Source organism: Vombatus ursinus, unplaced genomic scaffold, assembly GCF_900497805.2.
Source record: "Vombatus ursinus unplaced genomic scaffold, bare-nosed wombat genome assembly UNPS02009205.1, whole genome shotgun sequence".
NCBI lineage: Eukaryota > Metazoa > Chordata > Mammalia > Diprotodontia > Vombatidae > Vombatus > Vombatus ursinus.
The window spans coordinates 26,121,786-26,139,759 of record NW_020948983.1 but is presented as its reverse complement, the minus strand read 5'-3'; the positions used below and the strand labels follow the sequence as shown (position 1 = coordinate 26,139,759).

At 38.8% G+C, this 17,974-nt stretch overlaps 1 protein-coding gene across 1 annotated transcript in view; it reads left to right on the top strand.

Moving 5' to 3' along the window:
* ARNT2 (aryl hydrocarbon receptor nuclear translocator 2) overlaps window positions 1–17,974 on the top strand; it is a 265,547-nt gene that overhangs the window by 200,501 nt on the left and 47,072 nt on the right. The window contains exons 9-11 of the mRNA XM_027851908.1: window positions 189–265; window positions 7,447–7,581; window positions 9,130–9,204. Coding sequence (XP_027707709.1) covers window positions 189–265; window positions 7,447–7,581; window positions 9,130–9,204 — 287 coding nt within the window. The remainder of the gene's footprint in view (window positions 1–188; window positions 266–7,446; window positions 7,582–9,129; window positions 9,205–17,974) is intronic.

Below are 17,974 nucleotides of genomic sequence, written 5' to 3'. Positions count from 1 at the left end.
ATTTCCTTTGCTTTCACCACAGATAAAGGTTCTGGCAAGCAGCGTAATGACTAAGAGGGGCTAATTCACAGACCAGATAATTAACCCTTGGATAATTGAGATTATATTTGTAATTGAGTAAATCAGGCCACTTTTCCTATTATTGATCTCACACACGATGGTGATGGTGGTGGTATTCCTCATTTCAGGAATGACTATACCCGAAGAAGATGCTGACGTGGGACAAGGCAGTAAATATTGCCTTGTGGCGATTGGGAGACTTCAGGTAAGACCAGTTCCTGTTCTTATATTTTATTCCATCTTCCACCATGATGCGTCAATGTTTGAGATTTCTAACAAGTTTGGTATCATCTTTGGAGACAGTATAAAGGGCTTTTGGGTAGAAAGAATTTCATTTACGTGGCTGCCAACATAAGCTCAATCTATATAAGTCACTCTCATCCAAGAACCAAAATGTTTGGTGCCATCCGGTCCAGTAGATTAGTAATCAGAAATCTATGCCTCCTTTTGTCAGTATACAAGCTCCCTTGGAACCTTGACCTATTCGACTAACTGTTCTATTTCTTGTATCCCCATGTGTGAGACAGAAATGTTTTATTTTATATGGGCTTAAGCCATTATTTGCGTCTAGATCAGAAATAATAAAGTATCTACACGGAATGTAAATTGTGATTAAAATGGATTTTGTTTGATCGTATACCTTCTGCTTTATTCAGGCTGGCCTCAACCCACCTGTGAAACACGAGGTACTTATTGTTCATACCTGTGCCTTTATTCTCATGTTGGCATAATCACTGACATGAATATAGTGCTTTAAAGTTACAAAGGTATCACAGGTATTAATATCCTAATTTTACAGATGAGGAAACAGAGACTCTGGGAGTTTAAGGCGTTTGCCCAGGAACATAGAGCTCATAAGTATCAGAGGAGGATTTGAATGTCAGTTGTCCTGATTCCAGGTTCAGTACCCTATTGACCATGCCGTGCTCTCTGTCATTGCTTTCACCTGGAATGTCTTCCCCTCACAACTTTACCTACCAAAATTGTACCTGTCTGTCAAGGCTCAGGTTAAATCTTACATCCCTCATGAAGTTGTCCCTGATTTCTTCAACCCTCACTCATCTCTGAACTGCTGTAGCTTGTGATCCATATCCAAATCAAGACAATAACTGTTGTGTGTGTATTAGATGTAAGATATTGTGCTAGGTACTGGGTAACAATTTTCCATTTACTATTACCCTGATTGAGACCTTCCTTACCTATCATCTGGTCTATTATAGTAGGGATCCTTAGAATGTAATCTCCTTGTGGAAGGGACTGGTTCCCTATTGTCTTTGCAACCCTAGCACCTAGTAGCCTTGCATATACAAATTACTCAATAAATGTTTGTTGATTGATCCTTGGAACCTATCGTGTGTGCTGTTGCCAGATGAACGATCCTAAAGTAAAAGTAAACTTCTTTTGAGGCAATCAGAGTTAAGTGATTTGCCCAGGGTCACACAGCCAGTAAGGGTCCAGTGTCTGAGGTCATATTTGAACTCAGGTCCTTCTGACTCCATGGCTGGTGCTCTATCTACTGTGCCACCTATCTGCCTCTAAAGTAAACTTCTGATCATTTCAATACCCTTTCTATTAAAGAAACTTCTGTGGCTCCCCATTGTCTGTTGAATAAATTTCAAACTCCTTCAGGTATCATTTAGGGACCTCCATAGGGCCTCAAACCAAACTACTCACCATTCCCCAACTACTCACCATACTCTGTTCTTCCTTATGTCAATGGCTTTGTTTATGTGCACAATTGTCTTTTGCTGGAATTCCTTTCTTCTACCTATTACTAACTGTGAACACCAACTCATCATTGAACACCCAGCCCTCTACTAAGCTATCTTTGTTCATTCCCACCCTCCAAGCTAAAAGTAATCCTCTTTATCCTCTGTGCTTCCCATAGTGCTTTGTTTATTCTTCTCCTAGAGTGATTAGCATGGTCTGCTTTTTAATATACTTGTTAGACGGTAACCTCTTTGAGGGCAGGGACTGTGATCTTCTCTATGTGTGTGATTTGGCCAGGTTCACATAGCTTATAAGTGTCAGAGGAGAATTTGAACCCAAGTCTTGTGAATAGTGTATATTCAAGAAATATTTGTTGGGCTAAATTGAGCCTAGTTAGGGTATATAAGACAGATATTTGAAAGGTTAAATAATAACAAAGGATTTAAGTAACAGTTAAAGGCAATTAAAAACAGTAAATGCTTAATGGCCAAGAGGATTATCCAGATGCTAATTGCTGTAGGAATTCAAAGAACTGAGAGATCACTATAATTAACACTTAATAATACATTACCTCATCTCTCAGCATGGTAGAGCAGGCAAGTCATAAATGTGTACAGGTTGATTTACTTATCTGCCCTCTAAGTCTTTGAGGGAAGGGATGGGTGTGACCTTGGGTGAGTCAATTAACTTCTTTTGGCCTATTGCCTAGTCTCTAAAATGAAGAAAATAGAGTAGATGATCTCTAAGGTTCCTTGCATCTCCAAATCTATGATTCTTTGTAATATGACCCATTTCTCCTTTGGTGATATTATATGTTAGAGAAGACAGACAGATTTCTTTTCTCAAATTGTGAGTGAAAGATACATTTGAGGGGACCTGAGCTCTCTTTCATAGCCTAGATGCATATCCCCCTTCAGAATTTTTGAATAAAGTTTCTCTTCTTTTCAGACTACTATGAGACTGAGTGACTCTTCCCCCAGTTTCCATCTGCTTTGCACCGCAGAGCTGTCTGAGTCAAAGTAGCCAGAAAATCTGTGGCACAAACAGGTTGTTCCATTTAACTGTGCATTCTTGGGAAAGCCACAGGAGTGCATATTTAACTGTGCATTCTTAGGAAACTGTGCATTTCTTAAGGAAGCTGATGCATCAGCTCTGTAGGAGGACATATTGATTGTGGCATAGAGTAGCATCAGAGGTCAGACAAATTGAATGTCAGAGGAGTTCAGGTGCTCAGGTTACTTTCCTTGCCAAAAAGAAATTTGCCCTAGGTGTTCTAAGGCCCTATACCTGGTCCTCTTGTTTCTCAAAATAATTTATAAAACTCTGCAGAAAGAGAAAGAGGTGCCAAGTGAAGATCAAGGATTTCTTCAAAAACTACATACACGTTCTAAACCTAGGTCAGTTATGTGGCTCTTCCTTCCTTCACTCCAACAAAAGTTGAATTTTTAACTCAAATAAGACAAAGGAACGTGTCGCATACAATATTAGCATGCACACATATTAACTGCATGGCAAGTCATCTTGCCAGATTCTTGGAATACCCAAACTAATTCCTGGTTGGAAGTCAGGTAACATTTATCATCCAAGTAGGTATGGTATCGGGAGAACTGGGATCCTGAAGGTGCATGCATTATTAGAGTTATGTTACAATGTACATTTATTTTTGTAGTGCCAAAGGAGAGCAAGTCTTTGGGGCTGTGTGAGTTCAAATCCTGACTGTGGCTAGTCTCTTATTTATGGGAGTATACACGTTGAAAGGTGGAAGCGGGGCAGGTAGGTGGCGCAGTGGATAGAGCACCGGCCCTGAAGTCAGGAGGACCTGAGTTCAAATCCAGCTTCAGACCAAACACTTGACACCTAATAGCTGTGTGACCCTGGGCAAGTCACTTAACCCCAATTGCCAAAAAAAAAAAAGAGATAGAAGCAAGGAAGTCAGAGCACTAATGACCTTAGCATGTGAAGATACATCCTTGAAGTGACAAGAATACTATAGGTTTAAGACATGGAGGACAAAGTAAAGCTTGAGGGTGAGTGCCTTCATGGAAAAAAGCAAAGGTACCAAGAGTGTTTTTAAATGTATGAGATAATGTATAGGGATGTAGAGGATACATGGGGGGGGAGAGGGAAAGAGAGCGAGAGAGGGAGAGAGAGACAGGCAGAAGTAGAGCAACTAGATGGCACAGTGGATAGAGTGATGGACCTAGAGTCAGGAAGACTCATCTTCCTGAGTTCAGTTCTGGCCTCAGACACTTACTAACTGTGTGACTGTGGGCAAGTCACTTACCCCCGTTTGCCTCAGTTTCCTCATCTTTTTGTAAAATGAGCTGGAGAAGGACATGGCAAACCTTCCTAGGATCCTTGCCAAGAAAACCCCAAATGGGGTCACAGAGAGTTGGACATGATTGAAAAACAACTGAACAAAAACAACAAGGTGGAAGAAGACATTTTTAAAATCTTTTGTCCAGACTTGTGATTCCATTGGTGTAAGGACCTCCCTCCTTAAAATCAGCAATTGTTCTGCATCTTCTAGTTTTAGAAAGCTGGTTGGGCCACTGAAAGATTAAGTGAATTATTTGCTCAGGTTCACATAGCTAGTATAGTTAAAGGCAAAACTGGAACTCAGGTCAACCTGAATCCAAGGTCAGCTCTATCCACTATACTATGCAGGTTTTCAGGGGATGACTAATAAAATGAAATAAATTTATATGGCGTGTAGTGGCATGAAAAGTTGCTCCTTTGAAAACATTTTCTGTCCGTCAGTTCCCTCTTCTCTCATTTTCTACATTCTGTTAACAGCCTACACACTGTCATTGTGATTTTGCCTTCTACCACAGCTCTTACTTAAAGATGGTATTCTCTCCATCTTTGCCCCATGATACAAATGAAGAACCACCCATTGTTAGGTCAGCCACAGACAAGGGACTAGAAATAGAAACTCTCTTTCTTTGGCTCTTAGGTTAGTCCATATACTCCCAGCCTACAGGTCTTCAGAACCCAGCTTCCTATCACGGTATTGGGAGCCTCCCTTTTCACAGACCATAGTCCTAGTGGGAAGGTCAAAGACTAAAGTTCTGAGGGATATTACTTTCCACGTTGTATCTTTCACGTCCCTTCCAAGCTCAGCATCCCCTGTGTGAAAGAAGCTATGTGAAAAGCCTTGGTCTCTTCTCCAGCTGTGGCTTTTACCCTTTTTCCCTTTGATCTCACCCCTGCTCACTGTATGGAGGGAGACATCAGCACAAACTGCCTGCAGAGATTGTGGGAAGGGTGGAGGAAGCTATCCAGTCCCAGCCTGATAGCAGAAAGAGGCTCAAACACAGTTCATCATGGGAGGCTTTGGATATGGCCCTGACTCCTTTATTTCTGGGGAAGCCAGGAGCGTTCTTGTGCTTCATTAGCTGCAGATGGGTTGCGCCTGCTGGCACCCTGCTAGGAGGGCAGTATTCACAGCAGCAAGGCTGGGAACAGTAGACACACAGTCCCATTCCCTGGGTCTTTGACTTAGGACCACACCTATCTGAGTTTGGAACTCAATATGAAGAGAGTGCCCATAATTCAGATACACAAAACCCAGAGACTGGTGTGGGTTGTTTCTATCTTTGTGTACTAGAACAGGGCATTGCACTTAGTAGAAATTTAATAAATGATTGTTAAGTTGATTGAATGATGAAATTGTGGTTACACTTCCCTGAACTGAAAACTTTTCCTTTATTTGCTCCTTTCCCCTCTTCGCCTTATTTTCCCCAGATGAACCATTTGCCTTCTGCTGTTTCTCAAGGAAGCCTCACCTTCTATTCCTTCTCCCCTCACCTCCTGATCAACCACATGATTCTTGCATTCAAGAGCTATTTGTAGATTATTACAGACTGCCAACATTGTTGTTACCTCCCATTTGCTATCCTTACCATATCTTTATATCACTATCTCCAAATCTTTATTGCTATTATATATCTGTTAACATTGCTCAAATCCCTTCACCTATGTGTACGTGTGTATTGACTCTATAGTAGGCAAGATTAGGGCTGAATTTGGAGAGAGGACAAGAAATAGGGCTCCTTGTCCTTAAAATGCTAAGCAATGCGGTTCTTGATTCCTTGCACCATCATAATTATTCCCATGGAGACAACTGAAATCTAGATTGTCCATATGAGACAGGAGATCCAGCTCTACTCTTATGTACAGTTAAAGGAAAAAGCTAAAAATTCTTGGGGAATAAACTGTTGTAATTTCTTTACAGTCATGTATTTGTTACCAGAGGGCTAGCACTAATAACAATAATAATAACTAGAAATAATATAATGCTTTAAGATTTTCAAAGTGCTTTTCAAATATTTTATCCTCATAACAATTCCATTTTACAGATGAGGAAACTGAGGCAGACAGGTTAAGTGACTTGCCCAAAGACACACAACTAGTATCTGAGTCCGGTTTTGAACTCATTGCTATCATTTGTCAACTTCCTTCACATCCATCCATCACCTCCTACTGCCATGAACCAATTTCCAGCCTCATTACCTCTTTAGCCTGCATTATTGTAATAATCTCCTAAGTGGCCTTCTGCTCTTGTCTCATTTTTCTTCAATCCATATTTCACACCACTTCCAAAGTAATCTTCCTAAAACTAGCCAGATTTTTCTGTTCCCCTGAGAAAAAAAAAAAAAAGAAAAAGAAAAACACTGTCGGTGCCTCTGGCTTACTCACCTCTACCACTATCTACCATGTTTAAAGTTCATGACCTTTCACAACCTGACTTCATGCCACCTTTTCAACCTTATCTCAAATGACTCCCAGTCATGATTCTAGCCAAAGTAGACTACTCACCATTCCTTAATCTTGCCCTGTTTTCAGTTGCCTACCTTCTTCCATTCTTTTATTTCTGCCATCCTGTAGGGCTTAAATGCACAGCTAAGTGCAGTGGATAAAGCATTGAGCCTGGAGTCAGGAAGACTCTTTTTTCTGAATTCAAATGTGGCTTCAGACACTTACTAGCTGTGTGACCCTAGGCAAGTAACTTAACCCTGCTTACCTCCATTTCTTCATCTGTAAAATGAGCTGGAGAAAGAAAGGACAAACTGCTCCAGTATCTTCAACCAAGGAACATCAACAAATATGACTGGAATAGATTTTACCCTTCCCTTATCACTCACTCTACCTGTGCCTTTCTCTTCAAGGCTTGAACTCAGGTGACCATCTCCACCAAGAAGCCTTCTTTAACTCTCCTCCCCTACCTCTCAACCTGAAGGTGGTCCTTCCCTTTTTGAAATGTTCACATTACTTTCTTTGGAACTCTGTGATATATTGTAAAGTACCTAGATTTGACTCCTGGCTTTGATGTTGTCTAACTTTGTGACTTTGTATAGGCAAGTCATCTAAACTCAATGAGCCTTAGTTTCCTCATCTGTAAAATGGATATAAAAATCCTTTCATTTGTACATTCTCTCCATATTGTTAGGTTCAATATTTAAGCTGAGCCACCTTTCCCTAAAACATTTTTAATTTACAAAATTTCTTTTCTTATAGATCCAGCACTGTTGTGCCTAGACCAACAATTCATGATGTCTGTGAAACAAGATAAACCACATTTTAACATTTGCTTGTTAACAGAAGTATGTTGATTTTTTTTTTCATTTTTCCCCCTGAAATTTGAACGTTTTCTGCTGATTCTAACTTTCTCAGGTAACCAGCTCTCCTGTGTGCATGGACATGAATGGGATGTCTGTCCCTGCTGAGTTCTTATCCCGACACAACTCTGAAGGAATCATCACATTTGTGGATCCAAGATGCATCAGTGTTATTGGCTACCAACCACAGGTCAGTAGGTGATTCAGTACTCATGATTCTTGGCTAGCACTATTTAGAAAATCCATCTTCCCTAATGGACAATAAAAAGTGTTTATTCTTTGCTAGTGACAATATCAACACAGTGTTGGGAAGCAAAGCTCCTTAAACAATATGCCCAATCTAGGTAAAGTATTTTGCTAGATGCACCTTGACGTCTTAAGCAACTCTAAATTAAAACCTCTCTCAACCCATGGAATGGCATTATACATAATAGAGTCATCATCTGTAATGCCAAGAACACCTATATTTTTAGCAGCTATGAACTCCTTGCTCATAACCACATTACTCATACGGATCTTTTAGCTTTGTCAGCTAAAACGCTGGCTCAAAACTTCTGAATATCCAAAGGGAATTTATCTTGTCTTTCAGATAAAGTTGATGGGCAAGTTGTTTTATTTCCCATGTACTATAACATTATATTGGAGGGCATCTAGGTGGTGCAGTAGATAGAGCACTGGTCCTGAAGTCAGGAGGATCTAAGTTCAAATCCAACCTCAGATACATAGTAATTGTATGACCCTGGGCAAGTCATTTAGTCCTGTTTGCCTCAGTTTCCTCATCTGTAAAATGAGATAGAGAAGAAAATGACAAATCACTTCAGTATCTTTGTCAAGAAAACTACAAATGGGGTCACGAAGAGTGGGATAGGACTGAAGCTACTCAACAACAAATAACATTATATTAGCAGAATGCTGTCTTAAAAGCCATGATAAAAATCCATTTGTGCAACCACATTGGCCACAAAAGATGCATATTTTCAGGTTGGGGAGGTTTATATCCAGCTACTATTTTCCCAGTTTTGTCAGTGTAGACTCAAGCTTAGCTGAATTCTGTAGATTTGACCAGGGAGTAAATATAATGGCTTGATTGTTTTGGCTTCACCAAGTAATAATGTCTCCCCGTGCATCCACTTGAATTCAGTGGTTTGACTTTATATTGGTTGATTTCTGTGTGCAAGTATTCATCCATTATGTTAGATATTTTCTTTCAGAATCATGCTAGCTCTTTTGAATAAAACATCAAATAATGGAGCTAAGTAGTAAATGTTCTCTTAACTACAAAATTGTTTCATGTATGATAGCATCTTTTCATCCTAAGAGAACTACAGTTTCCACATCTAAACAATTACAGTTTTCATAAGCAACACATTCTGTCTTCACTTGGTCATTTTACTTTCTTTTAATGTTTATTGGAAACCTGTTTATTATATTCTGTTCCTCCAAAGCAAACAGAAGGTAAAAATTCATCTTCCTAGAAAAAAACAGTTCTTTAGACTATTAATGTATTGCCATAAACAGGCACTGATCTTGCTGTCAAATATGTCTGAAACATAGTATTGTTAACAGGAAGTTTAATGCAGACACCAAGAGAAGAATTCTTAGCTGCAATTTTAAAGTGCATCTGAGGGGCACTAGTAGGTATGGAAAAAGACTGAACAAACATTTCCTTACAGCAAAGAAATGAAATGTGAACAGTGGAAGTTGAAATTGTGTACTGAGGCTTTTCTTTTATGTCTAGGATCTTCTGGGAAAGGACATTTTGGAATTCTGCCATCCTGAAGATCAGAGCCATCTAAGGGAGAGTTTTCAGCAGGTACTATCCTAAAAATGAGTCCATAACTAGTGCATAAATCTGAATACTTTTCCATATGGCCAACAAGATGAGTTTGGGTGTGTGGTAATGCATGTGTCCATGTCTAGTACATAAATAACTGTCCCCTAATTAAACTTGTACTAACAATAGAGAAAATTTGACTCCATTTAAAATTTATGAAAGTATATATAACAGAAATGTGTTGGTAAATGTTTAACAACTGGCTCTCTCAGAGGGAACAAGTATATGTGACATACTTTTAAGTTTAATCTGCATTAGTAACATTTTCTTCATCATTTTCTTAAGTCTAGACAATCACCAAAAATTAATTTAAGCCCTGATTTTTAGCATTTGCTAATTTCCAGGGTGTAAATATTCCCACTGAAAATTTAACAATCAGCTCTCATGAAGCAGTTCCAGCTGGCTCTAGCACACCTTTGAATGATATGATATGTTTATAACCAAAGAATTGGAAGGGACCTCAGAAATTATCTAGTCAAATCTTCTCTCTGTGCACATGTTGTCCTCAAGCAGAATGTAAGGTCCCCAAGGGCAGGTTCTATTTTCCTTTTGGGAGACTTTGCACAGTGCCTTTTATGAAGTAGTGCTTAGTAAATGTCTGTTGAGTTGGATTGGATTGGGTTGAATGGATTGGAATTTTAATTAGAAGGAAAACCTGACTTGGAGTATGTATTCCGAATGCCTCAACTGTTTGTTATAAATCTGTGCATCTAAAGCTATGCTGTACCTCACAGTCTCCCAATATAAAGAACTTCTCCAAAAGTTAATGTTTTCAAGAAAATTTCTGCCTACACCTAGAGGTGTTTCCTACACTTAAAACGGAGCAATGATCCATATATATGAATACCTATAAGGGAAGGCCAAATCTGGAGTTCCTCAGTCCCCATAGGGACCTTTGCCTTTTGTTCTCCAGATTAGAACACCTAGAGAAAGTTGACAATAGAGAAACTGCTTCTCATACATAGTTCATAATAAGTTTATAGAATTTAGAGGTCCTCTAGTTTGCCTTCCCCCCACCTCCATCCTGTTTTTAGTCCAGTGCATCTGTTGCTCAGAGAAGTGAAGTGACAAAAGCTAGGTCTTCTGAAGCCAAATTTTTTTCTTTTTCTTAAGTATTATTGATATCTCTTGCTTTTACATGGATTTCATTCCCTAATGTCCCCCTATGTTTCCTACCCAGGAAACCATCCCTTGTGATAAACAATGAAAGAGGAGACTAATCAATGCATCACACAAGTTTGACAGTGTGTCCAGTAGTTCGTTTCCCTGTCTCTGCAAAGATGGGAGTAAGGTGCAGTTTTTCATCTTTTCTGGAGCCAAATTCACTACCCTTTCTACTATGCAAAAATAAATGTCTTTTGAAAATGTACAAGTATTGGTAGGTGCCTTCTAAAAGTTTTAGGAGTTTACAAGGTAAAGGGAAGCCAGTATCTACCCTGAGTCAAAAGACCAGGGCCTCTGCTTTCACCTCTGCAGCCACTTATCTATAGGAATTTGAGCTCAACTTCCCCATCTGTAATGTAACCTATATAAGCTTTGCGAATCCTTATCCCAACCTCTCCTCACACTAACAAGTCAGGTTCCCAGAGAGGTAATGGCAGGTTCTCCCTCAGAGTTCTATAGGCTCCCCTTAGGGGTTGAAAATATATTTTGAATGCTTTTGACTGGAGCCCCCATTGCAGTGTGCTGTTATCAATATTAATTGCCAGGTCACTTCAGCATCATCTAATCAGTGACTATCTCGTTATCACCATATCTCAGCATCACCAGTACCTCTTCTAGTGATATTTAACCAATCAACTTTCAATTTCAATTCAACTAAGCATTAATTTTCACAAGCAGTTATTTATAGTGAGAACAGAACTGTTAAATTTCACATAGAGATAGACTTATAAAAAGGGTCATTGCCTGTCCATCCTGGAAAGAGTAATGGAATGGAAATCAGGGGACCTGATTCTAGCCTTAGTTCTGCCACTAACTCAGTGGGTCTGTCACTTTATCTCTCTAGACCTTGGTTTGCTCCTCTATAAGATCAGTCAATTGAGTATGATCATTTCCAATGTCTTCCAGCTCTAAAATCTCTGGTTATAGTACATGGAGTAAATGGGATTTGAAAACTGTTTTAATCACCATTTATGACATGATTTCCATGGGGGAAATGAATTTTGAGTTCCAAACAGCTGAGTTGGAAATTTGAAACAACCCAGTGGTAAATGGAGGACTGCCTAAATTAGTTTTTAACTCAAATGCTTCACAGACTATCACTTAACTTCTATTAATAAACTTTTTCATTTTTATTAGTTTTTTTTTTGCATTTTCATGAGTTCTTCCAAAAGTTTGTTTATACATCCATCATGATGTTCTATCCTGTGACCATGACAGAGCTGTTCTTGTCTTTAAAGACTTCATGGGGAAAAAAAAAGTATTTTAAAAAATTAACTTTCCAACAGCATTGGGAGACTTAAGCTGCATGTGAAAAGCAGTGAGTTTGGACTTAAGGGAGCTGCTTTTGGAACTTGGGTATGCCTTCAGTTAACATGCCTTGGAAGTGATGGGAGCCGTTAACATCCTCAAACTGCCAATTTGGAGAGTTGTTGGCAGGAGTAAGGCTGAATGGAAATGTCTGGTGTGTTTCATCATGCTTAAGTATAGGGCAGCACAACCATAGACTAAGATTTTTGGAAATTCTTATTCTTCTTATGTATGGTTCATTCATCTTGACCCTGAAAGGAGCTACTATGCTCCCTCCCCTAACAAGATCCTATGTAAGGCAAGAAAGTACAAGGCACTTTGAGGAGGGTTGGAAATGGGGCCACTTAGGTCCTGTGTCCCATCCCTATTTTTTGAGGGAACTTCCTTTTATTTTTTTTTTAACATTTAAATGAATTTATTTCAATGAACAAAGCAGCTGCATAATGCTTTCTCAGGTCACTTCCTCTAAGTCCCGGTGATTGAAGCCTGGGTGGGCTCCTGGGGCCACTGCAGCTGTTGTGGCCACAACCTGTCCTGTACTCTGCCCTTTGGCTCAGGCCTCCAGGAAGTTTTGTGGACTGGTGGTATGAATTACCAAGATAGACCTGGGGGCAGGGAGAGTTGTTAGAAATGTTTGACTGAGGTCTAACTGGCTTCAGGATGCTTCCTTGACTTCCTGACTGTGGAAGGGGAATTTTCTTTCCACTCCCCTCTCTCATGGAAGCCATGCCTTTTCATCATCATGTGGACTATATCTTCTCTCTACACTTTTCTTTCTCATTTTTTTCCTCTTTTTCCTTCCCGCTCTTCTCCTTTTCACCATCTACCCTATAGTGACCTCCCAGTTTCCCTCTGGTGGCTCTTTCTTTTTTTCCCCATCCTCCTTTTCTCATTAATGTCTTTCTCTATCTCCCTAATGCCTCTATTCTCCTTCATCTTTGCTTCCCTTTCTTTTTCCCTTTACCACATTTATTTACACTCCCTTTTTCTCTCTCAATTTCTTGCCTTCCTTCCTTTTTCTTTCTCCCTCTCCTTTTTATATTTTTCTTCTCTATTTTCTACCCAATTCCTTTTTGTATCCTATGCCTTCACCTTATTTTCCCCCTTTATTTCCTTGTCTTTTTCTTGTGCTGCAAAACAGCATGACATAGTGGAAACGGTGCTGGATTTGGAGTCAAAGGACCTGGGTCCACATCAAAGTTGGGCTATTTTGCTATATGAGAGACTTTGAGCAAGTCATTTAACTTCTCTGTTGTGTCATCTATAAGAATGGGGAGGTGTCATACTCAATGATAGCTAGAGTCCTTTCTAGATTTGACCTTAGAACATAATAATAATTCATATAGAACTTTAATGGTTACAAAAATCATTCTCTCTTTTGTAAAGGTATGAGTCTTCTTACACTGGACATAATTTAAGTTCGTAGTTCATCTAAACCCTACCATGGCCAGTTATTTTAGAATACAGTATTAATTATGCCTAAATGTGGTCCTTTCATGTCCCAGTTGACCTGCTTTGTTCCATGGCCACATGTTCTTCCTCTAACCCATGCCATTGTCATTGGCCTCGAAAAGAATGAATGAGAAAGTGTGAGAGAATGAGTGAAAATTAATCACCAGAGCTACAAAAATAAATCAGAACATAGGAATTGCTAATCTTGAGTCAGCATAACTTCTGTACACAAGTATTATTATTACATAAAATCATGTTGCTATCTAAATCCTGCTAGTAAGTAAGTAGCCTCTTAGATCCTAGAAAGGTAGCACATTAGAGATGGAAGGAACCTTTTAAATCATCCATTGCAACTTCTTCATGGTATCATGGAAAGAACAATAGATTTGGAGTCAATTTTGTGTTTGAATTATGGCTTTGCTATTCACTATCTCTGTGAACATGGCCAGTTATTCCCAAAGTTCTTTCCTTTGCAATTTTCTGTCATCTCTTCACCTCTTCCCTCTAATTAATATTTCTTTTGAAGATAGCATTTTTATTTATGTACTTATATAAGTAGCCACATGATATATGATATTAGTTCACTTTTGTGCTAGTGATCAATTTTTGAGGATTTTATTTGAGAAAAATATGAAATGTTTTAAAGGTTAAGGATTATACAGTTGAGTTTTTGTGTTTTCCTTTTTAATATATTTCAAGATTTTCTTCAAAAAAATCCTCCCATACTTTCAAATGTATTATTATAAAATTAGTCTTGGCTTCACTCAGTCAATGAAAACCAACCAAACAGGAAGGCTTATTTTATTATTGGTGCATCAGCTTTAAAAAAAACATTTAAATTAAAATGGTAAGCATGATTTCGAGGGATATAACCATTTTATAGAGCCCCAGAAATTGCAAACTGCTGAGGTTTTCAGAAATTGGTTGGTTTTAAAAAGAAAAAAAAGAGGGATTTAGCATCTGATTTCTTGCCAGTACCCAGCTCATATAGCATCAGTTCCTTGAGAAGGCAAATTTATTCATGTGGTGGGAAAATTAAACCAGGACAGTAATGCCCTTCAGCCAACAATAATAAATGTAGCCCAGAATCAAAGAGTCCACTGGCCAGCTATCTAATATCCACTAGGAAATCCTTGGGCTGGACATTGACACAGCCTTTGTATTCTTTGGGATTCTGCCATTGGGCGTGGTGGTTAGAAATTGTTGATGAAAGGAAATGCCTTATTCATTGGAAACTGCAGAGGAGTTTATTTCAAATAAAAGTGAACTCTTTAATTTTAACAAAAGTATTTGAATATCCTATGCTTAATACCCTATGTGACATGGTGAACATATTCATGAAATCTTTGCTTAGCACAACAGTACTTAATAAAACATATATAATACAAAACTGGAAGTCAAATTTAAAAAGTAAAAAAACAAAATATTCCTTGACAGGCTAGAACATCTTGAATCAAATAAGATGAAATTTAGTAGGAATAAATGTAAAGTCTTGAACTTAAATTTAAAAAATCGACTTCATAAATGCTAGATGGAGCATGTTGTGGCTCAGTAGAAGTATATCAGGAAAAGATCTGGGTCTTTTAGCATATTCAATATAAGCCAACAGGGTGATAATACAACTAAGAAAGCTAATACAACATTTGGCTCCATCTAAAGAGGAAGAGTGTCCATGACTAAGAAAGTGATCACTTTACTCACATTTAAGGACATTTATAAGCTGGAAAGTGTCCAAAGAAATTGAAGACCCTTGAGGTCTTGCCATATAAGAACTGAAGAAAATGGTGGTGTTTATCTTGGATTAGAGAAAATGCAGGGAGGACTTGATAGCTATCTGTATGTATTTAAAGAATTACCTTATAAAGAGAGATTAGGCTTACCCTGTTAGGTACCAGAGCTAGAAGAAGCTCTGTGAATGCAAGTAATAAAGGAGCAAACTGAGACGATATAAGGAAAAACTTCATAATATCCAGTTTGTTGTCATTGTTGTTTAGTCATTCAGTTGTGTCTGACTGACTCTTCATGACCCTGTGGACTATACCATGCCAGGTCCTTCTATCCTACACTATCTCTTGAAGTCTGTCCAAGTTCATGTTTGTTGTTTCCATGACAATATCTATCCACTTTATCCTCTGCCCTCCCCTTTTCCTTTTTTGCCTTTAATCTTTCCCAATATCAGGGTCTTTTCCAATGAGTCCTGTCTTCTCATTATGTCATCAAAATATTTAAGACTCAGCTTCAGTATTAAGCCTTCTAGTGAATAGCCTGAATTGATTTCTTTAAGTATTCTTTAAATATTGACTGATTTGATCATGCTTCCCAGAGCTATCCCAAATTACGGTGGGCTATCTCAGGAGGCTGTAGGTTTTTCTTCACAAGATGTCTTCAGATAAAAACTGGGTGATCACTTGCTAGGTATGTTATAGAGAGAATTCATATTCTTGCACTGTTGGACCATATCACCTCTGAGGTACCTTCTAAGTCTGACATTCCATGATTCTGTGAAATTCTATCTAGGCATTATAAGAGTAAAAGAAAATGCTGGCATGTTAATCTGGAAACCTGGGTTCTCTCTGTCTAACTAGCTGGGTGACCTTGGGAAAGTCAGTTCACCTCAATTGGCCTCAGTTTTCTAATCAGTAAAATGGGGAGACTGGTGAATGATCAGATACTGAGAGAGTATGGGGGGGTTATATAGACTTTCAGAGACATAGAGGAATATGTCATAAGGCAACCTAGCAGAAGTCTTGCTTTGAAAAATAAAGATTGGAGAGGAGGGAGAAGAGAACCTTTTTTTTTTTGATACTTGCAAGATGAGAGCATTGGTTCAATATATTTGTGAAATGTTTGCAACTAGAGAAATTATCTCCATTTTATCAGGTACCTTAGTATATTACTTCTGGAGAACCCAGAGGAAAGAAACAATAAGTATAGAGGAAAAACCTAAAACATTCATTCAGTTCAAAGAACTAGGCAAATAACTATGGAACTGAAATTGAGAAGACTGGTTTACACCTGCCTGAATAAGGCAAATCTGACCATATAACCCACTTATTCAGTCAACTCCAGTGGCTCCCAATTGCCTCCAGGATTAAATAAAAAATCCTTTGTTTGCCTTACAAAGCCCTCCATAATCTGGCCCCTTCCTCTCAACTCTTGAGTGTTTTCTCTGGCTGTCCCTCCAAGGCTGGTATTCTTTCCCTCTTCATCTCTGCTTCTGGTCTTCCCTGGCTTCCCTCAAGACTCAGCTAAAGTCTCACCTTCTTCTAGAAGCCTTTCCCAATCCCTCTTCATGCTCATGTCTTTCCTCTGCATATATTTTGTTTGTATGTAATTGTTTGCACATTGTTTTCCCCATTAAACTGTGAGCTTCTAAGGACAGGGCTGTCTTTTGCCTTTCTGTGTATACCTATTACTTAGCACAATGCTTGGCGTGTAGTAGGTGCTTAATAAATGCTAGTTGACTGGCTGGCTGACATTTAGGGCTACCTTGCTCTGAACATGACTAGCATCTTCCCAGACAGGCTTAACGATTTCACAAAATCATCTGAGAGTTAGAAGTGCCCTAGAAGACCATCGGCCTAAGATTACATCAACTTTCATACTTAGTACTGCTAATTTGGAATGAGTTTTGCCTGTATTTATCTATTGTCTTTTGTCCTGTTCCTAGGAAAAGATAAGTGCTGTTTAACATCACACACCCTAAGCTGAGAAACACTAAGCTTCTCTCTCCTTTAGGTAACCTAGCCTGCCTCTTCAACTGTTGGACACTCTCCAAGCTTATCCTATCAAGCTTCAGTGGTGAATCCCCAAAGTGAATGGGATATGTCATTGAATGAAGACAGTTGTAATTTTGAAGGTGGAAGGTTATTTTATAATATGTCTATTGCAGGCAGGGCAGAGAAGTGGAAAGTGCTCTGGCCTGGGCTCTAGTATAGCTTTTGCCACCAAATATTTTTGTGTCTTCAAACAAGAGACTCAGCTTCTGAGAGACAGTTAGGCGACGTAGGGGGTAGAGTGCTGAGTTCCATTTGCACCTCAGACACTGACTAACTGTGTGACTTTTTCAGCCCCAGTTTCCTCAACTGTAAAATAGAGATAATAATAATAGCCACCTCACAGAGTTGTTGTTAGGACCAAAGATAATATATGTAAAATGCTTCACAAACCTAAAAGTGCTACATAAATGCTCACTAGTAGTAGCAGCAACAGCAGTAGTAACAATAGTGGTAGTTGTAGTAGCAGTAGTGGTGGTAGTAGTGGTAGTAATAGTAGTAGTATGTAAAATTTCCTCAGTTTCCTATTCTACAAATGAGAAGTTTTTGCATAATGATCTTTAAGGTAGCTCCAACTCTATGGCTCTGTTCTCCTTGCTACCTGTGTGAATATGAGCAAGTCACTTAACCTTTCTTCTCCTTGGTTTCCTCACTTGTATGTAATATGAAGATGTTGGACTATGATCTCTAAAGTTCCTTCCAGATCTAAATCCTTCTTTTTTTATTTTTACATTTTAGTATCATTCTTATTTTGGGGGAGAAATCACCTCCTTGTGGCCCTCTGTGTTTCCAGGCAGCTAGGTGATGTGGTGGGTAAAGCTCTGGACAAAGAGTCAGGAAGACCTGAGTTCAAATCTGACCTGAGACACTTACTAGCTGGGTGATGCTGGGCAAGTCACTTAATCTCTGTTTGCCTCAATTTCCTCATATGTAAAATGGAAATAATAATAGTACCTGCCTCCCAGGGGTGTTGTGAAGAACAAATGAAATAATTATTTGTAAATCACTTAGTATAGTGCCTGGCACATAGTACATAAGTACTACAAATG